The 24,104-nt window shown below is 42.0% G+C and overlaps 1 protein-coding gene across 2 annotated transcripts; it reads right to left on the reverse strand.

Annotated features, from left to right (window-relative positions):
• Positions 1-14,482: 14,482 nt before the first annotated feature.
• Positions 14,483-19,977, reverse strand: Pfas (phosphoribosylformylglycinamidine synthase). 2 transcript variants are annotated; one of them, XM_022853383.2, is made up of 4 exons: positions 18,304-19,977; positions 15,811-18,057; positions 15,440-15,588; positions 14,483-15,125 (listed from the first exon to the last, which is right to left on the reverse strand). In XM_022853383.2, the coding sequence occupies exons 1-4, from the start codon at positions 19,604-19,606 to the stop codon at positions 14,895-14,897; spliced, it is 3,930 nt and encodes a 1,309-aa protein (XP_022709118.1). In that variant the 5' UTR covers positions 19,607-19,977; the 3' UTR covers positions 14,483-14,894. The 2 variants fall into 2 exon arrangements, with proteins under 2 accessions (XP_022709118.1, XP_022709119.1); XM_022853384.2 differs by having other exon boundaries at positions 15,446-15,588; positions 18,304-19,962.
• Positions 19,978-24,104: the final 4,127 nt, after the last annotated feature.

The following is a 24,104-nucleotide window of genomic DNA, read 5'->3' on the forward strand; positions in this document are numbered from 1 at the left end:
CTGTGTAGGGAGCCAATCTAGAAAGCGACAGGATCAACTAAATAGTCCGAATAGCTTAAAATGGCAGGGCCTACAATGACTACAGTCAGTCGAATGGCAAACCCGATGAAAATCATAATACCAAATAATTTATTTTACTGTTTTTCTTTTCAATCTATTTTTGAGGCTCTTTTGAGGGTGCATTATCTGCTTAGCAAGTGAAGTAATCTGTTTATTACTTACAGGTTTTTCAAGTTATCGTTTTGTAACACTGCACTGGCAAAGAAGTATGTTAGAATATAGAGAATAAATAAACATATGCTTAGCACGCAAGGACTTCTTACCGATATCCTCAATACCTTTCAACGCCAGCAAATTCTATTTATGCTTCGTTTATTAGTCCCATGAGGGTGGAAAGCATTTGCGTGCCTCTGGGGGGTATAGCGGAGCGAAAAAAAAGCATTGTGGTATGCGGTTAAAGCCGAGGATTAGATATTCCTGGTAAATAGCCACACTCAAACGCAAGAAACGCGTAAAGCGGCGACAGTCGTTATACTACTATACCTCTTGTACCAGAACCAGCTTTTTATCTCTTTTGCACTTTTCCTCATTCACTCGGCAAGTGCAAGCCAGATAAGAATCGGCAACGACGGTTGAATCCCCGCTGCATCAGAACTGGGCTCTCATCAGACGGCCGGAAACGCAATCGGAACGTCTCCGGAGGTGGTACTCCTGCCTAACCCCGACTTCTCTCTCTATTTCTTTCTCTTTCTCTCTCTCTCTCTCACTCTCTCTCTCCCTCTCTCTCTCTCTATTTCCTCCTTGTTTCTCTTCGTGGACCGAAATAAACATAAGAGTCTGATAAGAAATGCTACAACAACGCCTTCAAAGTCGGCCATAGCGGTGGTTTGTGTGTCTGCTGCTTCCTGCTCTTCTCCTATAATAAAGGAACGGGGTAAAGAAAGCAGTGTGAGAATCATTGGACAAGATCGTGAGGGCAAAAAAAGGTTCGTCTGCAATGAGAATAAGTTTTGCGGGATTATAAATGATCAATGTAATTTCTCGTTGCGTTGCCCTGCAACGTCTGCTACTACATTTAGCCGAAGGCAGCGGCAGCAGCAGCGTTCGCGTGGTATGGCCTCGTGGCAACGTGGCTAACATTCGGATAATATAATTCGGGAATACGGGATGAACGAGTTTTGCAAAAAAAAGATTTATTGTCTATAAATAGGGGTAGTTATTCTCCATTAATCGTTTTGAAAGTATATGGGAAAGAGAGTATAAAGAAAGAGCATGAGTCGCCGGGAGGCTCTCGTTTCTCTATCAAAGCAAAAAAAACTCAGATTTTATCCTGCTTACGTTTATACTATTTCTATACACATAAAAGTGATCGCTTTTTTACTGCTATTTCCCTTAGATGGGTTTTTTTTATTTTGTAACAATTGTCATGCAATACTTTCGAAAACGTATCCTGCTAAAAACGAACCTGACAGTTAACATGAGGGCACAATATAGTAGCAAAAGCAACTACACTGGAACATTTGCTGAACGCATAAATGAATGAAACAGAAATTTGAATAATAACAGATAGACCAAAGAGCTTCATTCTATGCTTATCTTGATGTTGATCCGCAGTACACCTACGCAGCTTGACATAAACCTTTGACGCCTTTGATGGGCGTGGAACATTTCTGCCGTAATTCCGTAGCCCACCAGCCGACATCCTGTCGTGCCCAGTTATTCTCCAATTTTGTGCAACCTAAAAGATACGCAATCCCTCAGTATAAAACTTGCACAAATCCTAAACGATTGTTGGACCAGTCACCTGCAAATCAGTTTGCCCAACCTAGCATTATGCCCAGTGGGAGAAAGAAACTTCCGCTCAGTAAAAAAAAGCCACTCAATCGTATCAGCCTCACACGTACCCCACTTCAACACGACACCGTAACTGAAAGCAACTATTTAAGGCCAGCGCTCAGACAGAAATAGTTTTAGTAATATATAGGTACATTTTTGCTTTGGTGTAACTGTCAATTAGTTTAAAAAAATTATTAACGAATAATATTTTACATATGCGTAGAACGTGTGAAGCTACTCTTTTCCCAGCCGGCAAATGGCTTCGGCTAACGTTCTTATACAAGAGGTCTTTCTATTAAGCCTCTGTTAAAAATACTAAAGTTGATCTTAGTATCTTCATTTTATTGTATGATGAATAAAGATTAGGGACACCGATATAATCTTCTAAATCCAATTATACTTCTACTTCAAATATATTTCAATACGTTTGAAGTTACGTTCCTGCTAGAAGGTCATCGGATGTCATGTCACCATTACAAATAAAAGATGAGAAAGCTGAAATAATGGATTTTGAATTCTTATACTCTTGTTTTGATCAAGAATGTAATTACCTTTTTCTTTTTTAAATATTGTTTCTTTCATCGCAGCGTAATGTGTTTAAGGATGGCGATACTATTATTATTTTTAAGTGAGTCCGTACCTAATCATCAAGAAATATAAGTCTAGTTATACAATATAAGGTTATATGATCAAGAATTACAAGTCTGAAATTCGTGGGTAAGCTAATAAAAATCAACTTGTTTCGACAATCATAACGAATTTTATTATTTTTTATTGGTTCAAACGGGGGTTCAGCGGAACAAAACGTAAAGTAACTAATTGATGAAAGAACAAAACATAAGTCAAATGATTTAATTACAACTGTAGTTTCTATCAGGAGACAGGAAAAAGACAATTGTCATATAGCTGAACCTTTTAAATTCTTTAATTTTCTGCCGTGCAAAGCCTTGCTTGATGGAAAAATAAGAGAATCAAATCTCATCAATCAAAATTTTAGGTATGATTTGTTATCACTTAGTGTCAGCTGGTCGTACAATGACAAGTAACACGAAAATAAATAATGATTACGTAACATGGATATATGAACAAAAAATTAAAATGATTATCATTAACCAGAGATTATAAACACGGATTACATACACATTCATATGAAGTTTATGTAGAATATATGTATGGTAATAGGCTTTTTTGAAAAGGTGACAGCAGTTTTACGATCGCGTTCATCCAAAACTTTTATTACTTAAGAAAAACATCGTCCAAGAAAACTAATAGCTATTACTGAAAGCAGTGCGTCGACATCGGTATTTGAATACAGAGCACCTACTATTCAATCATTTCATGCTAGAGAAAGTCTTACTATAATTAAAACTACTTTTTTGCCTGAAATCGATGATTTACGTAATTAGTAGTCATCAGCAGCAGGGCATTTAGGCAACTTTTCCATGATGTAAATGAAAGATTATAAGAAAAATTAAAATCTAAAGGACCTGAAAATTGATTAAAGTAGCTAAAACCACTATATCTGATAAGGCTATATTTTTATGCAGAAATTAGCAATCATTTTTAAAAGGAGAATATCTTTAGCCAATTGTATAATCTATATGAATTCTATCAATTAAACTTTTCGAATTTTTTTGTTCCTTTTTGCATCTGTTTAACTTTTCAGTGCTTTTTTTAGCTCATTTATTTTACTTGCTATCAGCTATAAAATTTGAATTCCGCGCGGATTTCATGTGTGAAGCGTACTTGACCGACATCTAAACAAGTTTATTCTTACAAAGATCGTTTGAGGCACAGTTATTTATTATTACTACAGGCAAAATTATTTATTACTATTACAGATATTTATTAATAGGTTAAGGAAAGAATTTGAAAATGGTTTGCAGGTGGTTTAGGCCCTGAACTAAAGATGTAGTCAAGGTAACCAGAGATTACACTGAATAAACATTATTGTTTACTTTAATATAACATATACTTTAATAAGAATAAACACTTTTGACACATGCTAAACATTTAGTTGAAATATCTGTATTGAAATATAATAATAATAATAATATAATATTTAGATACAACACCGGAAACAAGTTATAAAAAAGCCATATTTATTCGTTTGAGCCTAAAACGCACTATATATAATGTCAGCATTAATTATCGCCCTGTCAGGCATTTTTTGCTACACGTGGACAGGCCTCATTTCCTTTCGACTTATTTGGCCCACTCTCGCATTTAGTGTTTGTGAATGGAGGCGCTTCCGTGGGCTTCGGGCGTCAGAAATGGCAATTGACTCTTCTCTGCGTAAAGTCACCGGTGCTGCATTCGTGGCGTCAATGATAGTGGTCTCCAGACCCTCATTCGGGTCTTCGGGGTGAATTCGGTTGGCAGAATAACGTTATTATTCATTCCAGAGTATCATGCTGTGTTGGTCGAGTCTCCTTCCTATACCGCAGCTCCATGGAAATTCTTGTTCCCGTTGCCTATTTCCATCAAATGGGGATTATCTTGAGCTCCCAACAGCTATTTTTTCTAGCTTGCTATTACCCCTCACGCAAAAAATTTCGCGCGAACACTGTGCGGTCTTCCGCACTTACAGGCTGCTAAAGAAGCAAAGAGCTTATCTAATAGCATGTGTTAAAGACCCAGAAATGGGCTCGTCTCTAATGTCGTTCGCAGCCCCTTATTTCGAGAAGCCGGTGTAATTTTCCGATTACATTAAGCACACAGACACAAATAAGCACACTTCTTAACGCCGGCAGTAACCTCATCTCTTGACATGTATAATGTTGACGCACAAAACTCGATCCAGGGGTATATTACAGTGCTTGAAGTGCCAACGCCTATGGAACCTGGCTAACCTCTACAAAATATAGAACTAGATAAGCGGAGCACATGAAATCGTGTTGATTAAACTGTAAGACAATGCTAGTTAATTAAGTAATACATTAAAGAAAGCTAATGCTTCATTTAGCTTCTAATGTAATACCTATGTTAGATAGAAATGTAGAAACCGGATTCGATAGATTCGGATAGAATAAGCAAGCATAAGAAATAAGCGAAAATAAAAATGCATTTATACAATCTTTGCGACAATTGAGTACTTTCAGGATTAAGTCGTGAGTCAAAGGCGAGTACTTTTTTAATTATTTGGATTCGTTCTATCACTTACCGAACAGTCAGGCTTTATAAAGGTGTTTATACCTTCTAACAGCAATTGCATGGTGATGACGCTGCATCAAAACGGAGCAATGAACACATATATTAGATGCAAAATCTCCTTTAGTTGGAGTCTACCCCACTCTCCCACTCCAAGTCCCACACTCGATGGTCCGTTATAGCAGAATAAAGTTAAGCAACGAATGCGATAGTTTACGAGGCCGCGCTTTTATACGTTTTATGAAGTCACGCAATTAAAATCTCCAGATCCAAGAATTTGAATTGGTTAATTGTTTTTACGGAATTCCCTCCTACTACTGCCAGATGTTATCATCATCTACTAAGCATTCCCTAAAGTTTTAAAGACATTAAATATTAAAAACAATTACTCAATGCTTATTGATTCTCAACTAACTCATCTTATTCCGCGTTTTCAGTCTCTTCTTTTTTTCGCTATCCTTTCTTCTCCTTGGGCACAAAACTTGTGCGGATGTTCGCCTCACACCTGATTTTGTGACTTAGTCGTAAGAACCAGTGTCTTCCCTTCTTTCTCTATACAGGCCGGCACGTCGTCCATCATGATCATCACATTAACCAAGCTAACTTTGTCAGCCTTTTAACCCGGGTCTTCACCTCAACCGCGTGCCTCACTATTTTTTCTTGACGTCCAGCTCACCTTACGACCGTTGTTGTCGTAAAATTCTGTATGCTTCAAACTCTTCGCGTATTCCTTTTCGTTTACTACCGACTGTGGTGCACCCGAAACACTAAAAAAGGCTCGCTAATCGCTCCAACTTCTGGTGTAAAGGCAAAAACTTTTTTCGCCACTTAATATGAGAAACTTAGCTAATAATTATGACTTACTGGTACCTAGCGATAGTACTGAAGCGGTTTCGTGTTAAAGTGCGACCTCACAAAATATAAGGAGAGCACATACTGTACGGGTTCTTATATGATAGCGACACGTGATTGAAGAATATGTAATTCAGTTTGCCTCTCTAGGTGCAAGGATTGATCAGTGGGAGGGTATTTTTTTTCGAAGGAAAATGATAGGCTTACGTACCAGTTAGTTGTTTTGCCCCCCACACGTTTCCCGAAAACATTGAGATCCATAATCGTTTTTGCCTCTTTATATTTAGACGTTGGAACTGTGATGTTTGATAAAGATCATCTATTATATTTTTGTATGCTATAACTATTTTAAACGTTTCCTAGTTCAAATATTTCGCTATTTTAATTGGCATTTGCAACCTACGCTTACACAATCTAACGTAAGCCTCTTTCAAATTCTAAGAGCAATAGGAACTTTCAATTCTCATTGAATTGAGGGTGTAAGAAATTGTGTTTGAAACTTTCCAGTTCATTTATTGTGATAACCTCTAAACTGAGCACACGGACTGCGCGCTTATATGACCTCCGCTGTGTAATAGCTTTTCTTTATATCACCACTGAATCGTCTTAGTTTGTGCTTGGCATCAAATTTACATATCTGATAATATACAAGACAATAACCAAGTCAGTTCTATTTATAAACCTTGATAGGTCTATAAACTTACAATAGACTTTAAAACGCTGGTTCTCTATTTTTATGTGGCCGTTTTTGTAGAGAATAGCAATCCGTTTTCTCGTTAAACTACAGTGAACCTTATCTACAATGTACCAATGTCAGGCTTGGTATTATTTGTCTTCCCGCGCGTGGCGACAGGATTAATCTGAAACATTATACGGAAGCTTGATTATATAATACGATGCACGACAAATAAATGAATCCGTATATTATTTGCAGTTCATTCACTCAAACCTAATAATTAAAAATTTAACAATGATTAGAAATAACATGGCTTCTGTATTATTTGGGTATATTTATTGTCTAGTTGGTAAGTACAAAACTTAACACCGCATCGTGCATAAAAGATGTAAACGTATTTTATCCGCAAATGAATTCTATTTTTTTTTTCATGCAAATTACAGTTCGCATCTTAGAACTTCAGTAGGTATGCACGATAACTTTCTAATATGGATATCATAAGTTTCTATGACATATATTACACGACAACTATAATTAAATAAAAGGAAAAAAGACCAACCTTTTATAAGTGTAGCTATTTATAAAAAGTCGACGAAGTCTTTCCTGGTCTTGTTAGCCTTAACGAGAGTGGTGAAAAATGAGCTAGAAACAGCAAATCCAATTGCCGAATGCGGTTGTTTTGGTTGATGATGAACCCTCGCCGGTTTTGCTGGTCAGGGAGCCTGAAATGTGTCTTAATTTGAAAGATTCGGACGGTATCATTATGCGACACTAAAAGGTTATTTTAGCGCTTGCTTTAGGCATTGCTACAGTAATCGTGTTCCTCTTCTACTAGACGAATAGATTCCACACAAAAATTCTGGGGGGGCCAATCGAAACTAGCGGATTGCCCTTCAGCTGCACTGGCTAGCGTTCTACTGAGCCAGATAATACTTTGCACAAGCGGTCTAGAATATTGCCAGTATGGCTGAGATTTATACAAAACGTTAACAAGTGCAACGGGTGATTTGTAAATATCATCTATTATTGTACATGCATTAAAGGATATTTGTCAGGAATAGCCAGTGATATCGATTCTCATTTGATATAGCTGCACATGTTATGAAAACGATATATTGCGTCAGAAAGGGATCTATTAGGCCGTATTTTTTCCTAAACTAAACGTTATCGAAAATCTGTATAAGGCGCTTGAGATAACTCTAGATCATTTGTAGACTGTTTAGTAGGTGCTTCCGGCTATCAGGTGTTACCAAAGCACATACTTTGCTTTCGGCTTCACAAAAGTCCGCGTTACTTCTTTTTCATTTCAATATGTTCTACAGAAAATTGCTTATCATCATAATGTACCGTGACGATGGCGAAAAAGCCAAAAGACGCAAGTCGAAAACGTTTCTATATGCGACTCTTTTGTCCTGTTAACTGTTTGCTGAGAATTTACTGTTTCAACACTGGATTAACTACGAATACAATGTGACAATCAGCATGGCTATAGGGAAGAATTATTCCTAGAACGTCTTTGAAAGTCTTCGGACGACACGCAAAATCGTCGAATGGTGTACTCGTAAGACTAACCGGCAGCCCGACGGGTTGTCAGCCCGCATATGAGTTAACGTAAAAGTTCAACTTTGAAGCCGGCTGCAGACTCTGCTGCCCGAGGCAGCTGAATTAGTCCCTGGACAATTGTTATTATACAAGCAAAGGCGAATACGAGACTATCGTGGAGAGGAGCAGCTAGAGTCGAAAGCGCGCGGGCAGCTCAAATATTGACTTTGTAGCAGAAGTTATCGGGTAATAACGGTAAGCTTGCATCAAGGACTGCTAGGGCTAGCTGCCAAAAGAGGCAGTTGCAATAGCCTGCTCAGAACCAATATTATAACGTGTCTAATGAAAACTTGATTGCATTTCTCCACTGCAGCCTCTCGTCTTATTCGCTCGGCCCCCCTTTCTCTTTCCCTGCTGTTCTTGATCTTGCCAAAGAAAAGTGGACCTCGGTAATAGTTAGGAAATGGGTCAGCCATCTCTCAATGCTTTCCGACAGACCTCCATATCTATCGAAGCGCCATCTTCTTCTAAACGAGGCTCCGTCGTTTCTACTTTAGTCTATTTTTTTTTCGGAATGGCCCAGGGCACTTGGCTACCATCAATGACATAGGGCCTCATTCGTGGACCTGACCGCTGTATCCGGGTCTCTTCTCATCTTCGAACTCCTATAACATTTCGTAGATGCTTGTTCAATGGGGAAGATCAGCCTATTCGCTATTAGCCTATTTGATCGTAGCCTATTTGCCAATCTGAAAGATTTCTGGTTGTTCAATGGGTAGTTCCATCGACAATTGCCTTTTGTAAGCGTGATTATATGCCACAACGTGATGTGTCTAGATGTCACCCCCTTCTAGAGATTTCCACAGTACCAGCTATTATTGTAAAGCATTTTTTTAACGCCATCAGGCTACAAGTCTCTAAAGAAGTCTTAAGCCTTAATTTTTAAAAACGCAGGTAGACCATAGCATCCTGTGAATCTAAAACCTGATTTCAGTAGTGATGGTTGAAGTTCCGACCCATTACTATTGCGTTCACAGAGCTTCTATGTCTATTTGGGTTCACCCGTTTTGGAGTCTGTTTGTATAGATGAGTATTTATATTGTTATTGGGAAACCCAGAGTTGAATATAGCACGAACACGCTTTTATAAGGCGGGGACCCATTTAGGTTTCGCTATCAAACATACAGAAAGTGAAACATCTTGTATTCGTTATATCCGAGTTGTACTAGCCTGTTCATTTTTCCTTCCAACGGCACATGCCAGTCAAAAAAAAAAGCCAACAAGCCATGCAAAGCTATCTCCCGAGTGTCAAAAGCCTTATTAACTTGAGAGCTTCCCACGGGAGGCAAAAACTTACAGCTATGATAACTTAATGCTTGTATCTACTTGTTTCCTCTTGTTATTGTTGCAGTATATGATGATGATGATAGATTTGAATAGAGAAAAGCAAAAGTAAAACTTTTTGCTGTGGCCAGTTGACTATTAATACGCCGATTGTGTGTCATTCATCAGTGATAAATAGCCACAGAACCACGTGTATCTCTGGTTAAAGCGTGAACTATGAAGTTTCGAAAAACAGAATTTTGCCGGGTATCGTTCGGCTTCTGCACAATCGATTGTACATATTTAGTGCTGCCTTTCTCTCCCTCTGTCATCCAACTCGTTTGGGTCGAGCTACGGCTTTGACCATTGTCAGTGTAACGATCCTTCCCTTCATTCATCATTTTCACTGGTCCACTAAAACTTGATTCTCTTCATCATGGGACCTTGTTATCGTTCTTACTGTGGACAATTTTGCTTCCGTTTTGGTTAAGTTTTTTTGTCTAGAACAATAGCCGACTTACCGACTCAGACCTCAAATCGACAGGGCTTAAAGCTGGCTGAAGTCATCTCGTATATTTAGAACCCCTTTTGTCTAAAACCAACAGGCTTATGCTTAGGCCAGGGGCGACACCGTTTCACTGATTCATATCGGTACGAGCAATCGGGGCAATAACAGGTCCTGGAGGAAGGAACTGAGACAGCGTTGGAGGAAAGCGTGATCCGGACAAATCCCGTAACAGCCGTGCTCAGGCGCTGCCTCGGAACCAAGCCACACCTTCGTAAATGGCACCTTCACGCCCTTATGCGCGAGAGTATATATCAATGAGAGTCCGTTGAGAACTGTGAAAAAGAGTGAAAGACTAGGTCTTTGAAGCATTGGGTGCTGACGATGACGCGGACGGACGAATCGCTAAAATATTGAAGTGGCCACTGTCGCCGATTCATAGACATCACGATAGGTGTTCTGTGTTTTTTCCCTTGCCTTCACCCCCCAATATCCTCAGATACGTGAGTCAGCAGACCGCAGGAAAATCTGGGCAAGTCAGTGACCAAACTATGAGGGTGTTGACAGAAAACTGACAATCCAGGCCAGTCAAGATTCGACGCTCACATGCATAGATAACACCCTATCATGGTATAGGGCGGGAAGTAAGGAAGAATACATAGAATTCGGTTCCTGTTTTGGTAACGGTGATTGGAGACAAAGCTGAGCACAGGTAAAACAGGTACGAGTACGAGTGTATGAGGTTAGGTTTGTCTGAGATATGATCGGATACACAACTCGTCTAGATTAAGAGGATCAGGTGGAGCAAGAAAGCTTGGCCAGTCACGGCAGTTATATGCTATTTTGGTCCAATGTTCAAGTCGTTTCATTGTTCGTGGGTTAAGGCACTAGCTTTCGCAAACTCGCGTTCTCTTACTGTCTCACATCTCATGACATCTTGCATCGATGAAAGTAGAGTAAAAGACAATATTTTATTAAAGAGGTGACCACAGATCAAATTCTGCGATTTTGCTAGTCTCTCTTGGTCAAGTGCGTTTGCATAGAAGATATTCTCATACTGATATTTCAACCATTCCTGAGTGGTTTAGATTTGGAACAGACGATAGTTTGTTAGTGGCTGCATTTTACTGAGTAATTGAAGGTTAAAAAGATCAGATACCTTTAAACCTATTTTCATGAAGATGCGATAATGACGTGTTTGCGTATTAAACCTTGAGACACGTTAGGTTGGAAATTGGACCTAGGCGCATTTCACTCGTCCTGGAAGCCGGCCATCTGAAGCAATGCTTACGGGCAGTGGCGAACGCAGAAACCCTACACATTTAAAAAAAAATTGCCAGAAACTGTTGACTGGTGGCTTTTTGGAATCTATTGGGTCGGTGTGTCGTAACATCTCTTATAAAGGTCAAATCGCATTCCAAACACCGATGTCGTTCGACTACTCGTATATATATATCTATCATAACCTGCTTTCACCCAGTTACCTGAAAAAACAGATGACTTTATAGCCAGGATCAGCCAGGACGCTGATCGAGATGTATCTAATTTTTACACCCAATAATACGAACTTTAATTAATATTCCGAAATACGTGATAAATCTTAAATTCGAGAGCTAATCGCATACTAAGAAATAGGATTCTACAATAAGTGTGATCTTTACTTCGATCTATATGCAACCAAAGCTTGCCTTATGGCGCCACAAGTTATAGTTGCGGAAATTCTAACTATCGTTATTACATGTAATAATTACGCAGAAATCAACCGGACCAACTATGAGTGTCCAGAGTTCGTCAGCGACATTCCCCCATGATGTGGATATCCATTTACAGAATGCCTAGCTCCTATTGTTTGACAAGCGAAGCTCCTTGATTGTTAAGTCTGTTACTCCACTCGCTGCGCTGCCGCCTAGTAGCTGGATGGCACACCGAGGTGCCTGGCTGACAATATAAGAGCGTTGGTCTTCATTTCGCGTACAGTTCCGTTCCCGACACCATTACTTCATTGCTTCATCTTATGCTGCTTCGTTTCGTCTTCACTGCTCCGTCTAACCCTTCATAGTGGGCCGCGGGATGAAAATGGTGGATCTGCGGTGTCCAAGTATCATTGTGCTTGCGGCCCTTGCTTTACTTGGGTTTTGCCACTCGCCCTTGTTGGGGCTGGTGCCGCCGCCGTGCTCTAACTACGCGCGTGGGAAATAGATGATCGCCCTGCCAAGTCTCCCTGCCTCGGTGTCGACTCTTTTCCTTCATACTCACTACGTGCCCCTCTGCTTATTCTCATTTTCGTCCCCTTAATGCTGCGGTTCTCATTAGAGGGATGGAAACCCACAGTGTCATAGCCTACTCCTATACTGATACTTCCATACGGTCAGGCGTTTGCCGGCTCCTTCCTTCTTCCCATTGCTAAAGCAACTCAGGAATAGGCTTCAAAAGGAAAAGTGAGAGAGAATGAGACACAGATAGTTTAGCAGGTGCTTGACATCGCTGCAAAGTAAAGGATGTCGGGATGGGGTTTAGCTATGGGATATGAAGAGTACAAAACGATGGGGGAGGAGGCCGGAGAATAAACGAGGTACAGGGACCCTACCGGATAGCGAAGGGGAACTGCTCGGAGTGGAGAAGGTGGCAGCATTGATTGCTCAATTACCACACACCGTGTACGACAGCAGAGAAAGAAAAGCCCACGATGTCTGTGAAGAAAAGCGTTTGGGGATCGCCGATGGAAACCCTTAGAGTTGGGCACGGGCTTAGGCTGGGAGACCTAGCAACGTTAGCACCTACTAAGATCGCCGTGAGTGCTGATGCATCCGACACAAGCACACACAGACGCACAAGGTGGTTTAGCTCTACGGCCATGCCTAAGCTCGTAGAGATCGCTGCTGGTACAGAACACAGCATAAGGATAAAATGCTGGAAGAGCTACAGAATAAATGAAGAGCAGGAATCGTGGGGAGGCCCAGACAAGAAACCAGAGCACAGGACAGAGTGACCTGTTCAAAGGAATGTAATGGGCTCAAGACTGAGCAGAAGACACATTGCATGGCGGTGCTCTCGAAGCAGGCAAACAAGCTAGCTGACAATGGGGAGCGAGATGAGGAATCGCAACGTCGAAAATGAGGACGGCTCGACAAAGTGTGCGAGCTCTGGGCACGTTAGATCGGTCTTTGTGGCCGTGCTTCAGACCCGGCAAGTGAGCCATACATCAAAGTTATAGGCCCTTGGGGATATATGGACAAGCGCGGGTCTCGAGTTAGAACAAACAGCGCGTCAAGATTGGGCTTTCTGGTGTAGCCGCTTCACAGCTACGAAAACCAAACAGTTCTCAGTGAAGCAAAGGCCAGAAAGGCTGCTGATACGATCGACACAGACCACGAATGACTGGAGTGTAGTCTATTATGCAAAATGGATTACGCAAAACAGAGAGGTCTATACGTTTCGTTGATTGACATGGACTGGGTTCGTATAGCAAAATAGAATTGATATAATTGAGAGATCGAACTACTCGTGTTTAAGCATGTCAGAACCCTTCTATAACATACAGTAACCCTTATATGGTACTGTGCTAAGGTAGAGTCAGCGTTTATATGCACTCTTGAAATATACAATGCTACTTACTCTAAGTGGGTTTATCCAGATACATATCGATCGCCTTCTTTTTCCAGTGCTTACGAGCTTGAACTCAGTACCATTGGCCAGCCAAATACATGGTAGCTAATGGCACGGGGTCGCTCATATAGGGCAAAGAAACGTTCTTTAAGCAAATCGAAACTATGCTGATATATGCAAACTGACAATCAAAAAGTACGTTCATGAGTTATCCTCTAGAAGTGGCAGCCTATATCTGGCTCAACATATATGAGTACGAAGTGTCCAACGCATGAAAAAAGACAAAAGACTGTTTTCTTCGAAGACGGCAAGGGCGAAACGGAGAGAGAGAAAAAGTGGGCAAAAAAGGATCAGATTGGGTGGTTTTTAGAGTTTGATTTGTAGTGCATGTACAACATTGATCTCGTGTGCGTTGCCTTTGTGGTCCTGTCGGCCTGCCTGTCCTTTGTGTGACTCATCGATAATGCCCTAGGCAGACGAGCCAAAAAGACGGACCTTGATCTGCTCGACTACACTTCACTTGCCATTCTCAACTGGCCAAAGAGGCTGCTCACCCTACATGATTCACCCCTATTTCATGTCAAGGGTTTAAGCAACGAGCTGCTGCGACCGCTTTTTGCAAGTCTGCTGAAGCGATGCTGCCTGCCAGCATTCAGAATTGGTAAAAATGGCACGCCTCTATCGAGCATGGACATTGCTAGCCGTTGGTCGGGGGTAAAGAAGAACTTCAAATACGACAAGTGTACCAGTAAAGGCGCATAGTAGAGTCTAGTGAAAGAAAAAAAGGGCCAATTTTTCCCTCTGGCAAGTTAAAGGACATGAGGTATTTCTCCATGCCTAAAGCAACTCGAAGCTAGGAGTAGTAATTGAGTGTCTGACAGTGGCAAAAAAAGAAAGGGATATTCGTTCGACCACCTAGGCTTGACGCGCCAAATCCGACTTTAAATGAAGATCTATTTAAAGGTTAGCTAGTTAATAAAGAGACCGTGAAGTTACGAGAATAACAAAATGTATCGCATTTATTTCAAGCATCCGCCATGGTTATCTCCATAGGCTCCATGCAGCTATAGGCAAATAACATGTAATAATGTCAAGTGTAAATTTATGTATGCAAGGTACCAATGAACATCTTTACTAGCTGCAACCTGTTAAGAAGACATGATATTATTAAATCAAGAAAGCATACGTTCTCACACCCTGAATCGCATGCACACTTTGTGTGGTTTCTCAAACGCGATTTCTAAATCAACAAATTCGGCTCTTGCTTCGAAGAAGTGCATTAACTATCGTCAATAAATTTTTACAAACTAACCAACAAACGAATATGTGATACTTACTCTCATAGCAATAGCATAAAAGTAGTCATGTAGCCATCTCATGATCATATTAAATTGTTGTGAGTCATTATTGGTTGTCGGTTGCCCACTTGTTCGCGTTGAGAAAAATCTGAAGCCAGGGACTCGCTGTAGCAGACGCCCAGCGGCCGCCATCACGCTGTTTATCCTTGGGCCAATGAGGGCATTGCCAAGGCAAGAAGCAACGCTCCGGATGAGGCATAAGCGCAAGATGGCGACCACATTCCGATGTTAAACCAGCAATAGCATTCGGGGATCCGTTAGGATTCAGGGGGTAGACCTGAACGAGAACGGAAAAAATTGAATGGGGGAAGATGTTAGATGGAGTCAAATCACCACAATGTCCCTTACCGAGCTCTAGGTCTAAATGATAATTCAAAGCAAGGGTAGATTGTCAGCTTTAAGAAGAAACGGCAGGACTCGATCGTGAAGCCATATATTCATATGTAAATGTATTCTCATAGTAAAAAGTAAGCTTTTCAGCCTGTTAACATGTATGCGCTGCTAAGATAGTTTAAAAGCCACTGCCAATACGAAATAATATAAATGATACAATATGACATTACTATTAGTAAAAGCTTTGAAAACGTGAACCTTAACCTGAGTGGGTGAGCCACTATCGTCGACGTATCGAACGGTGACGAGGTTTTTGTTCTCACATGCAGCCATCAGGTCGGAAGTCTTAAAATCAAATCGACCTTCTCCATGAGCTGTCCATACGCCCAGTATCGCACCCTCCATGCCTATACATTAACAGAAATGGCACGCAAAAGTTTTACCATGCCCATATGTATAATAAATATGATTCAACTAATGTGCGATCTTATGTTATGCTCTTTGTTCTATTTAGCTGATTTGTAAAACATGAGGATATATAATAATTTGTTTAGCATAGCATATGCCTTTGGCATACTCACCTACGCAAACAGCTAGACGCTATAGCTAGCTATAACTGCATCGCTTACCTTTAAGCCAGATGTTGTTTGTGTTCTCAATTCGTACGGCATTGTAGCGGCACTCGAAGCGACCGGAAATATTTGGTAGAAGCGACACGCCCGGATTGCCGTGCTTACTAGGACCAACCCAACTAAGAAGTGCCATCAGCTGGCATCCGTTGCACACACCAAGTGAAAACGTATCACTGCGTGATTTGAACACCTCGAGCTGTGAGCGCAATTTGTCGTGGTATCTGAAGCCGGCAGCCCATCCTCGAGCAGATCCTAGTACGTCGGCGTAGGAAAAGCCACCCGGGAAAATTATGCCATTGAAATGGTCTAGTGCAATATTTCCATCGAGCAAATCGGTCATGGTGACATCCCAGGCCTCGAACCCAGCCATATATGCTGCGGCTTGCATTTCCCGATCGCTGTTGGTACCTTCTTCACGCAAAATGGCGACCCTAATTTTCCGACTGGTAATATTGCGTGGAATCTGTAATGTGATTTTTTCCGTAAGTTTATACGGGGGAGTAGTGCGACTCTGGAGAGTTCGACGTTCCTGGGAAGCGGCATCGCAGTTAGTCTGGTAGCTTTCCAGCTCAAAACTTGTCGCCTCCCAAATGTCCCGTAGTTCCGCTACTTCAGATTCGACCTGCGATGCCCCACAAGTGATGCTGATCTTCGCTCTGGGTCCACTGATAGTCGTTTCACCGATCTTTACACATTTGGCTCCCGTAGCATTGTACTTGGCGATGATTAAGTCACAATCAATACTAGCAACTTCAAGGATGAAACCTACCTCTTCGTTGAATAGAGCCGAAAGTTCGTTTCCATTGCTTAGAATATTGATGGTAGCTCCACAGTTTCCAGCGAATAGCATCTCAAGTACGCAGGTAATAACACCACCATCGGAGATATCATGGCCAGCGAGGATCTTCTTCTCCGTCAAAAGCATTTGCGTTACCTCAAATGCCGCTTTTAGCAGCTCCGGTCTATCCAGGTCTGAAACTTGGTCTCCGAGTTGGCTGTATACCTGAGCCAAAGCGGAGCCTCCGAGACGGGCCTTGCCAGGCGTACACGTGACGTAGATAAGACTTGTAGACTCGCCAGCCCAGGGCCCCTTGATGTCCGGGGTAACAGTTAGCGTAATATTTGGACAAGGTGCATAACAAGAGATGACGATGGTACCAGGCGATTTAACGGTTTCCACGCCTACACGTGCCGCCATACCGAGCGAATCTTTACCGCCATCAACTGCTATGCCAAGCGCCTTCATGCTGGAGCACATCGCTTTGCACGCATCAACAAGAGCGCCTCCCTCACCGGGTAGTTTAGCGGGCCACATCCAATTCCCACTGCATTTGATGTCCTTCAGGGACGAAATTTTAGCGAACATCAAATTAGTTACGGCCTCAGCCACTGACATGCGAGCGCCTGCAGATGGACTTAGAATTCCCTTGACAGGCTGTTCGCCAATCGATGTAGCTCCACCGACTGTGTCAAAATAAGTCAGTGCTATCACAGCAACGTCAGCCAAGGGCGTGTGGAGTGGCCCGACGCATTGTTGCTGCGCTACAAGACCCGTGACGCAACGATCAACTTTACTCGTAAGGAAACGTTTTGAGGCCACGCTTGGCAGCCGCAGAACACGATGAAGAGCATCCATTATTTGGAGGTTTGACGGCAGGCTGAGCGCCTTCAAAGGCGGCTTGTAGCTGTCAAGCTGGAATGTTTTTCGGGGCATATGTCCCAAGACGCTTTCGAGGTCGAGGTCGACCGGTGGACGTTCTTGACCCTCATATTCCTCCAGAACAATTTTCCCTGTGCCGGTTATCTCGCCGACGAAATTAACAGGACAGCGTTCCCTACGTGAGATTAGTTCGAGAAGCTCTTTGTCTTCTAATTTGCAAAGGATGGCATCATTCTCCTGATATTCAGCACCCCACAGTTCCATGGTGCTGATGGTAGGATCACCTAACTGGAATTCTTTGGTGCGAATAATCGCACCGGCAGGTTCCGAGATTTCTTTGAGCACGTTTCCATTACCTCCAGCACCCTGATCATGGATGCTCTGAATAGGATTGGCATCAACACCACGTTCAGCACAAGCGCGAACAAGACGATGGAGTTTCTGCTCCATTTCAGCGTCGCCTCTCTGCACGGCATCGAAGTCAAGTTTGGCACTCTGATCACCCTGAACGACAATTGATGACGCGGCTCCTCCCCCCACACCGATTCGATACGCCGGCCCACCGAGTTTCACAACCAGCATGCCTAAGAGTCAAGACGTACAAGCGATAGTTACCTCGTCAAGTATACTCACTAGAAACCTTTACCCAAGAAAGACACTTGCACTGCAAGACACTACTTCTAAAAATGCACTTCTACACCTGTCGTTAGCTAAAAGCATCCCTTAAGGTAATATCTCCGCTTTGCAATATAATTTACTCCTATCTCAAAATAGGTAGTTTTTTTTTTGTTTTTATAATAAGGTACTGTTTGATGTCTTGATAATGTTACCCTTTTCTGGCGCTACTTTTGCACAGGTGTCCGCATCAATGCATCCAAAACCGCCCGAAAACATAATGGGCTTGACGTATTCCTTGCGCTCGCCATTGGGCAAGCGCATCCCGAACGAGCGTGAAAAACCAGTCAGAACAGGTTCACCGAATTTATTTCCGTAGTCAGAGGCTCCGTTGGATGCTTCTATAGCTACCTGAAGAGGAGGGGCAAAATTTGGTGGGTACTCCCATTCTTCTTCCCAGGGCAGATCGTAACCGGGAATGTGCAAGTTTCCAAACGAATAACCCGCGGTGCCTGCGATTTCGTACGATCCGCGTCCCGTCGCATGTGTATCACGAATCCTGCCGCCCGTACCAGTAGTGGCTCCAGCGAAGGGTGCCACACCCGTCGGGAAATTGTGGGTTTCGGCTGTAAAGAGCAGGTGCCGCTCTTTCGTCTGTACCGTGAGCCTGCTCGGACCACACGGATTCTCAGGTATCCACACTTGAGTCCTGTAACCCTTTAACGCCGACGAATTGTCACTGAATGCTATAACATTGTTAGGATTTGACGTCTTCTGAGTACCCTGGATAATCTGAAAGAGATTCTCTTTTTCGGCTTTGCCGTCAATAACGAGATCGCCTTTGAAAAACCAGTGGCGGGAATGTTCACTGTTTGACTGCGCGAGATCAAAGCACTCCACTGTAGTGGGATTTCTTTTCAGCCTATTTTTAAATAAATTTGTATAGTAGTCAAGATCCCACTCGTCGAACGCAAGTCCCAGCTCCTTCGAGCACTGTTCAAGAGCTGGCCTACCTTGGCCTATAATAGCCACTTCGGTCCACTGATCCGGATTCTGGTCCAGTTCGAACGTCGTCAAAGGCTTTTCATAGACCTGTTCAGTCATTTTATCGTGTAGCTCTTTGTGTATCTTGGCCAGTATCTCTGCATCGATGTCAGTATGTGCCATGAGGAAACGAGAGCATCGTTCAATTCGGGTGACATGGTCCAATCCGATTGTGTGGCATATACTAACCGCCTGTGTTGAGCTTGGCGTTTCGAAATTAAGACGGGGCCCAACCTCGACAACGAGCTCACCCTGATTGGCGTTTAACGCCTGGTCATGTGTAGGTGTTAGAAGCCAGCGCAACTTATCCTCCTGTTCCGTGTTTAATCCACCGTTCACGTTCACGTAATAACATGATTCTGTGTCCAACAGTTCAGTGACCTTGCCACCGGTCGCTGCGCGCAGTCGCTTCTCAATTTCGGCATGCTTAGCTGCTGGAACGGCGGGCCGACGGAAGAACCGAAAAACAACCATTACTTCGACGCTGCCCCCGTAACCGATTCAAATTTGTAGTCGATGTAGGAGAAAATTATAGCGTAACTGAAATGCACCGCGTCGACTGCAGCAAACCACAAATGAAGAGGAAGATGCGTGAGAGGTTATTGTGCAAAGAGTAGCAGCAGTAAAGGCTGTTTCTTGCTAAACCGTTCTTCCGAGTTGATTAAAAACGTGTAGCCGAGTGGTTGTACAAACAGTGGTTGGCAGAGTCTTTCGGCACTTTTGGCTGTCTTGTCGCCTGGAGTCGCTTACAAAGGTTCACTCGTGGCGCCAAACAGGAAAGCAGCTACAAAGGCGCTATCGGCGCTATTACCGGACTCACAGCCAAAGACATACCGCGGACAGACTTTTGACCAGTGCGTACCAGTGAACACGCATCGCAATATACAAGCAAAAGACTAACGGTAGGCAGCTCGTTCGTGGATATGATTTCCTCTTTTTTTTTTATCTGTTTTGCGGTCAGATTGTTTAACTCGAGAGGTCTTCTATCGTCGCTGCTGGAGAGCATTTAGCCTTAACTAATGGTGCTCTGAATTCTACTTAATTATTATATATTGTGTATATTGTTCACCAAAATCTAAAGACTCATTTGTTATTTGATCAAATCTGTATTTGTGCAATAGTCGAAGCACAGCAACGTTTCTATAAAAAACTCGAGACATGATATATATCTTATTTCGAGCTATTTTACTTATATGTATATATATATTTTTTTTTATATGTATACATTTTTTTAATACCTATGTATAGCTAATAGTTAAAATAATAGATATTAGTTCGAAACGAACAGATTGCGAGGATAACCATTCAATTTTGCCTACTGCTAACCGCTACTTTCCGGTCATCTCGGCAGTTTTCACCACGAGGAAACGTCATCCATGATGATGACGACTCTGTCCTTGCCCGCTGTGAACAGAGGCCTGACAAGGGCTCCTTGTATGTGGTGGAATAAAGATCGTGGTACGATACCATAATGCTAGATAGCATCGATACGATATGGGGAGGACAAGACGGTTTGATAAAAATGAAACGATTACCCCAAAAGCATTTAACGACGTCAGCCGATACCTATCTCTCGCATCAGTCATACCGGGCTGGCTATCGTGTTTTCTCATATTTACTCAATCAGTCAGCATAGTGCATAACAGCAACGCCGCTTAGCCATGTCATATACTGGTGTGAATTGTCCCGTACAGGAACTGTTGCAGTTTGTTTGGGGTCGAAGGATACCGTTGCCGTAAAGCTAACTGTCTTGTTATCAACCTTTCTAGGGGAATGCGCAGTTGGTATGGTCTCTTTTATAGCGGTATTTTATCTACACTGATTACGCCAGTGACGTAAAAAACTGGCGGCGACTTGCGCAGACTAAATAGCACCACTTTGGTCTGTCTCATAACTACAGCGGGGGCGAAATTGGGCGCGTAATGGAACTATATCCAGTAGTAAGCTGGAAGCTAATTAAATAGGAGTCTTGTAACTGGGCCTTGATACACGAGCGATAAGCTTGTGTGCTATTTTCAGTCTTTCTTAGTTTCAACCTGCCGTAGCAAACCTCATTTATGGGATCTCTAAGACCCCGCGAGCGCAAAAAATTACCAAACGGAAATAACATTCAAATATATACACGTGTTTCGTTCACCTGTCACATTCTTGATTACTTTTTAGTATATATATATATATATCCCAAACTGTGAACTGGAACATTTATTGCCAATTCATATGGCCTTACAATGCTGCTACAATTACTGCCTTACAATACAAATAAAGTAGTAGTTTTATCTAAATTCATAAATTAAGCACTTACAATTAAAATGCCTGAATCTGTGCACTTGAGAGGCAAACTATCCGTACTACAGCAACTATTCATATGTGAGACTATTCATCCGTAGAGGGTCATTAAAGGTCCTGAACTGTACATATTATATTGATGAGTTTGTGAATCGGAAAATTGTCAACCGTCATGTTCAATAACAATCTTCGTTTAACTCTTTGAGGTCGAAGACAGTTGCAACTTCAGCGAGACACTGATAATTTTTTATTAATATATCACTCCTCAAGCGTTCAGCGAAGAAGTCCTCCCTAAATGTAGAGCATAAAGTCCGCTATCCAACGCTTATCGAAAAATCGAACTTAAGTTATGCACCGTCCGAATATAGTAATCGACCTTCGTTAGGATAAGGTCCCAATATGAGAGGGCAGCGGCGCGATCGAGTCCTTAAAGCGGCACGTCGAATTAGTTATGCTAGGCGCAGGTCGTAATAAGGCTTAAAGGACAACTAATGTTACCCCGTTTTACTTGCATTAATCGAAGCCAGCGTCTCTGCAGCAGCGCCGATTTCTGAAATAACGCTTCATTTATATATGAGTGTGTGTGTGTGCGCAAGTAGCTTTGCTCGTATGATGTTTTTTGTAACAATATCTAAATCAATAGGCATCGTCGCACGCCAAATACGTCCATAGAAGACATATCCGATGGGTGTGTGGCGAAACAGTACTATTTTTTTTAACTTCTTTAATTTTTTTTTACTTCTTTTTCCAATTTTTAGGCTCCGTTAAAACGAAAAGTCATTAGAATTTAATATTAGAAAGATCTACTGAAGTATGGGGCGTCTAACGGAGAGAAGCTATTATATTGAACAAGCAAGTATAACTGAGTGATAATCACAGGAAAAATGCAACCAAATCACCTACCCACGTACACTTTGAAGATACGAATTTAAAAGCTTCTAAATATATCGATTTATAATTCAATTTCCAAAGCGTGCAAATATGATAATGATTATTGGGCTGCTGGAAATCGAAGGTTTGTTGCATCGGGGAATTCGTTTTCTAGCACTACCCCCCCCCCCGCCCCCGAACTTGTACTGGGCAAATCAGACTTCTAAGCTAAGTAAGTGACCTGCCAAACGAGGTAAGCCCACGCTGGTGCAAAACGAGAGATTGTTCTGAAAATGAAGCTTATAAGCACATTTTTTTTTGCGATTCAAAAAGTATTCACCGAACACAAAAATTACACAGGACTTATTAGCCAAATGATCAATCCATGAAATAGTTTATAATAATAGACTCACTCTTATCTTGGCATTTAACGTAAGTCCTCTATTTTACCATTGTTGGTGTCAGATTCCACAGCGCTTTTACTTTCGTTGTCATTTATGCCTAAATAGAAAGTACAACTTTGACAATTTAACTTAGCTCTGATTAGACCTGTTGTCGCACAAGGTTCGATGGTTCGCCTGAGATGAATACTTTTTTTTAGATCAATTTCAATCACATTGAAATTTTGCTCTCGGACAGCCTGGATATCAGAACACATCTTCTTCTCACCCCCCTGAGGCTCTATATGACCCAGTTAAGGACGAAAGCTAGGACAGACTGTGAGGCCGAAGCCTCAATAAAATACAGACAAGCAGAAAGAGGACTGTGGCCAACGCGAACAGTCGGTACGCCACATTTCCCGTCACTTCAGTTGTTTTTATATGTTCCCGCTATTAGCGTAACGACGTTCTCTGCTTTCGGCGACTCGGATTCTCCCTTTCGAAACATAAAAAACGAAAATGCTGCCTCTATCCTAATCCTATTACTTTCAACAAAGAGCCGTAGATGTACATAGACACGCCCACGCAAGCATACACGTTCAAAGTATAATACGACTAAGCAAAGGTCAATAGCTATATGGAAACAGCACAGATGCTATTGCTGTCGCCGAATTTAAAATAATAACAAAAAAAAAAGTGGACGACTACCCCTGTGGCACATCAGCGGTAGCCAATAGATCGAAAGAACATAATAGCATATGGGTGCATGTATTCATGTGCGAACGCATGCATATATTCGTACACAGCCTAACGTACACGAAGCGAACGCAATGGTCAACTTCGAATGGATCCGCGAAAGAATCCAGTGCATATACATAATTTAGGGTGCCAGGTTAATCGATAAAGTAATGGGGTAGGGCACGGCATTTCATCTGTGCAGAGTTCCAAATACCAACGAAAAATTGAAACCGAAGCTGTGTGCCATAAAGCTATGCTGAGAGAGCATCCAGTTGTTCCGATTGGTAGCGATGTTTCCGCGGGGCAGTGGTTAACGCTTGTCTTTGTTGATGTTTATGCGTAGCCTCTTTTGTACTTATCTATATCAAATCCACCAGTTTGAAGGCAAGCTAGGCATGTCTTACCGCGTGATTTGAACCCGCAATTACACAGATTGTTTTCGCCATTTGTCGTCACACGAAAACAGTTTAACTAGACGACGTCTACCGAAATAGAACAATAAGTATCACTAATAATATGCACTAACGAACACGGTGTACAATCATGTGAAATTCAGTTTAGGTTTATCTATACAACCGAAGTCTCGTTTCAGTTTTAATTCTAGGCCAAACAATACTTTGGGTATGTTTTTTTTTTTTCGCAGCGTGTGGTTTTATAGAAAATTACTATTTCTGCTTTCTCGCACTGCCGTAGAGATA

This window comes from Varroa jacobsoni, unplaced genomic scaffold (genome assembly GCF_002532875.2).
Source record: "Varroa jacobsoni isolate VJ856 unplaced genomic scaffold, vjacob_1.0 contig01641, whole genome shotgun sequence".
Classification (NCBI taxonomy): Eukaryota; Metazoa; Arthropoda; class Arachnida; order Mesostigmata; family Varroidae; genus Varroa; species Varroa jacobsoni.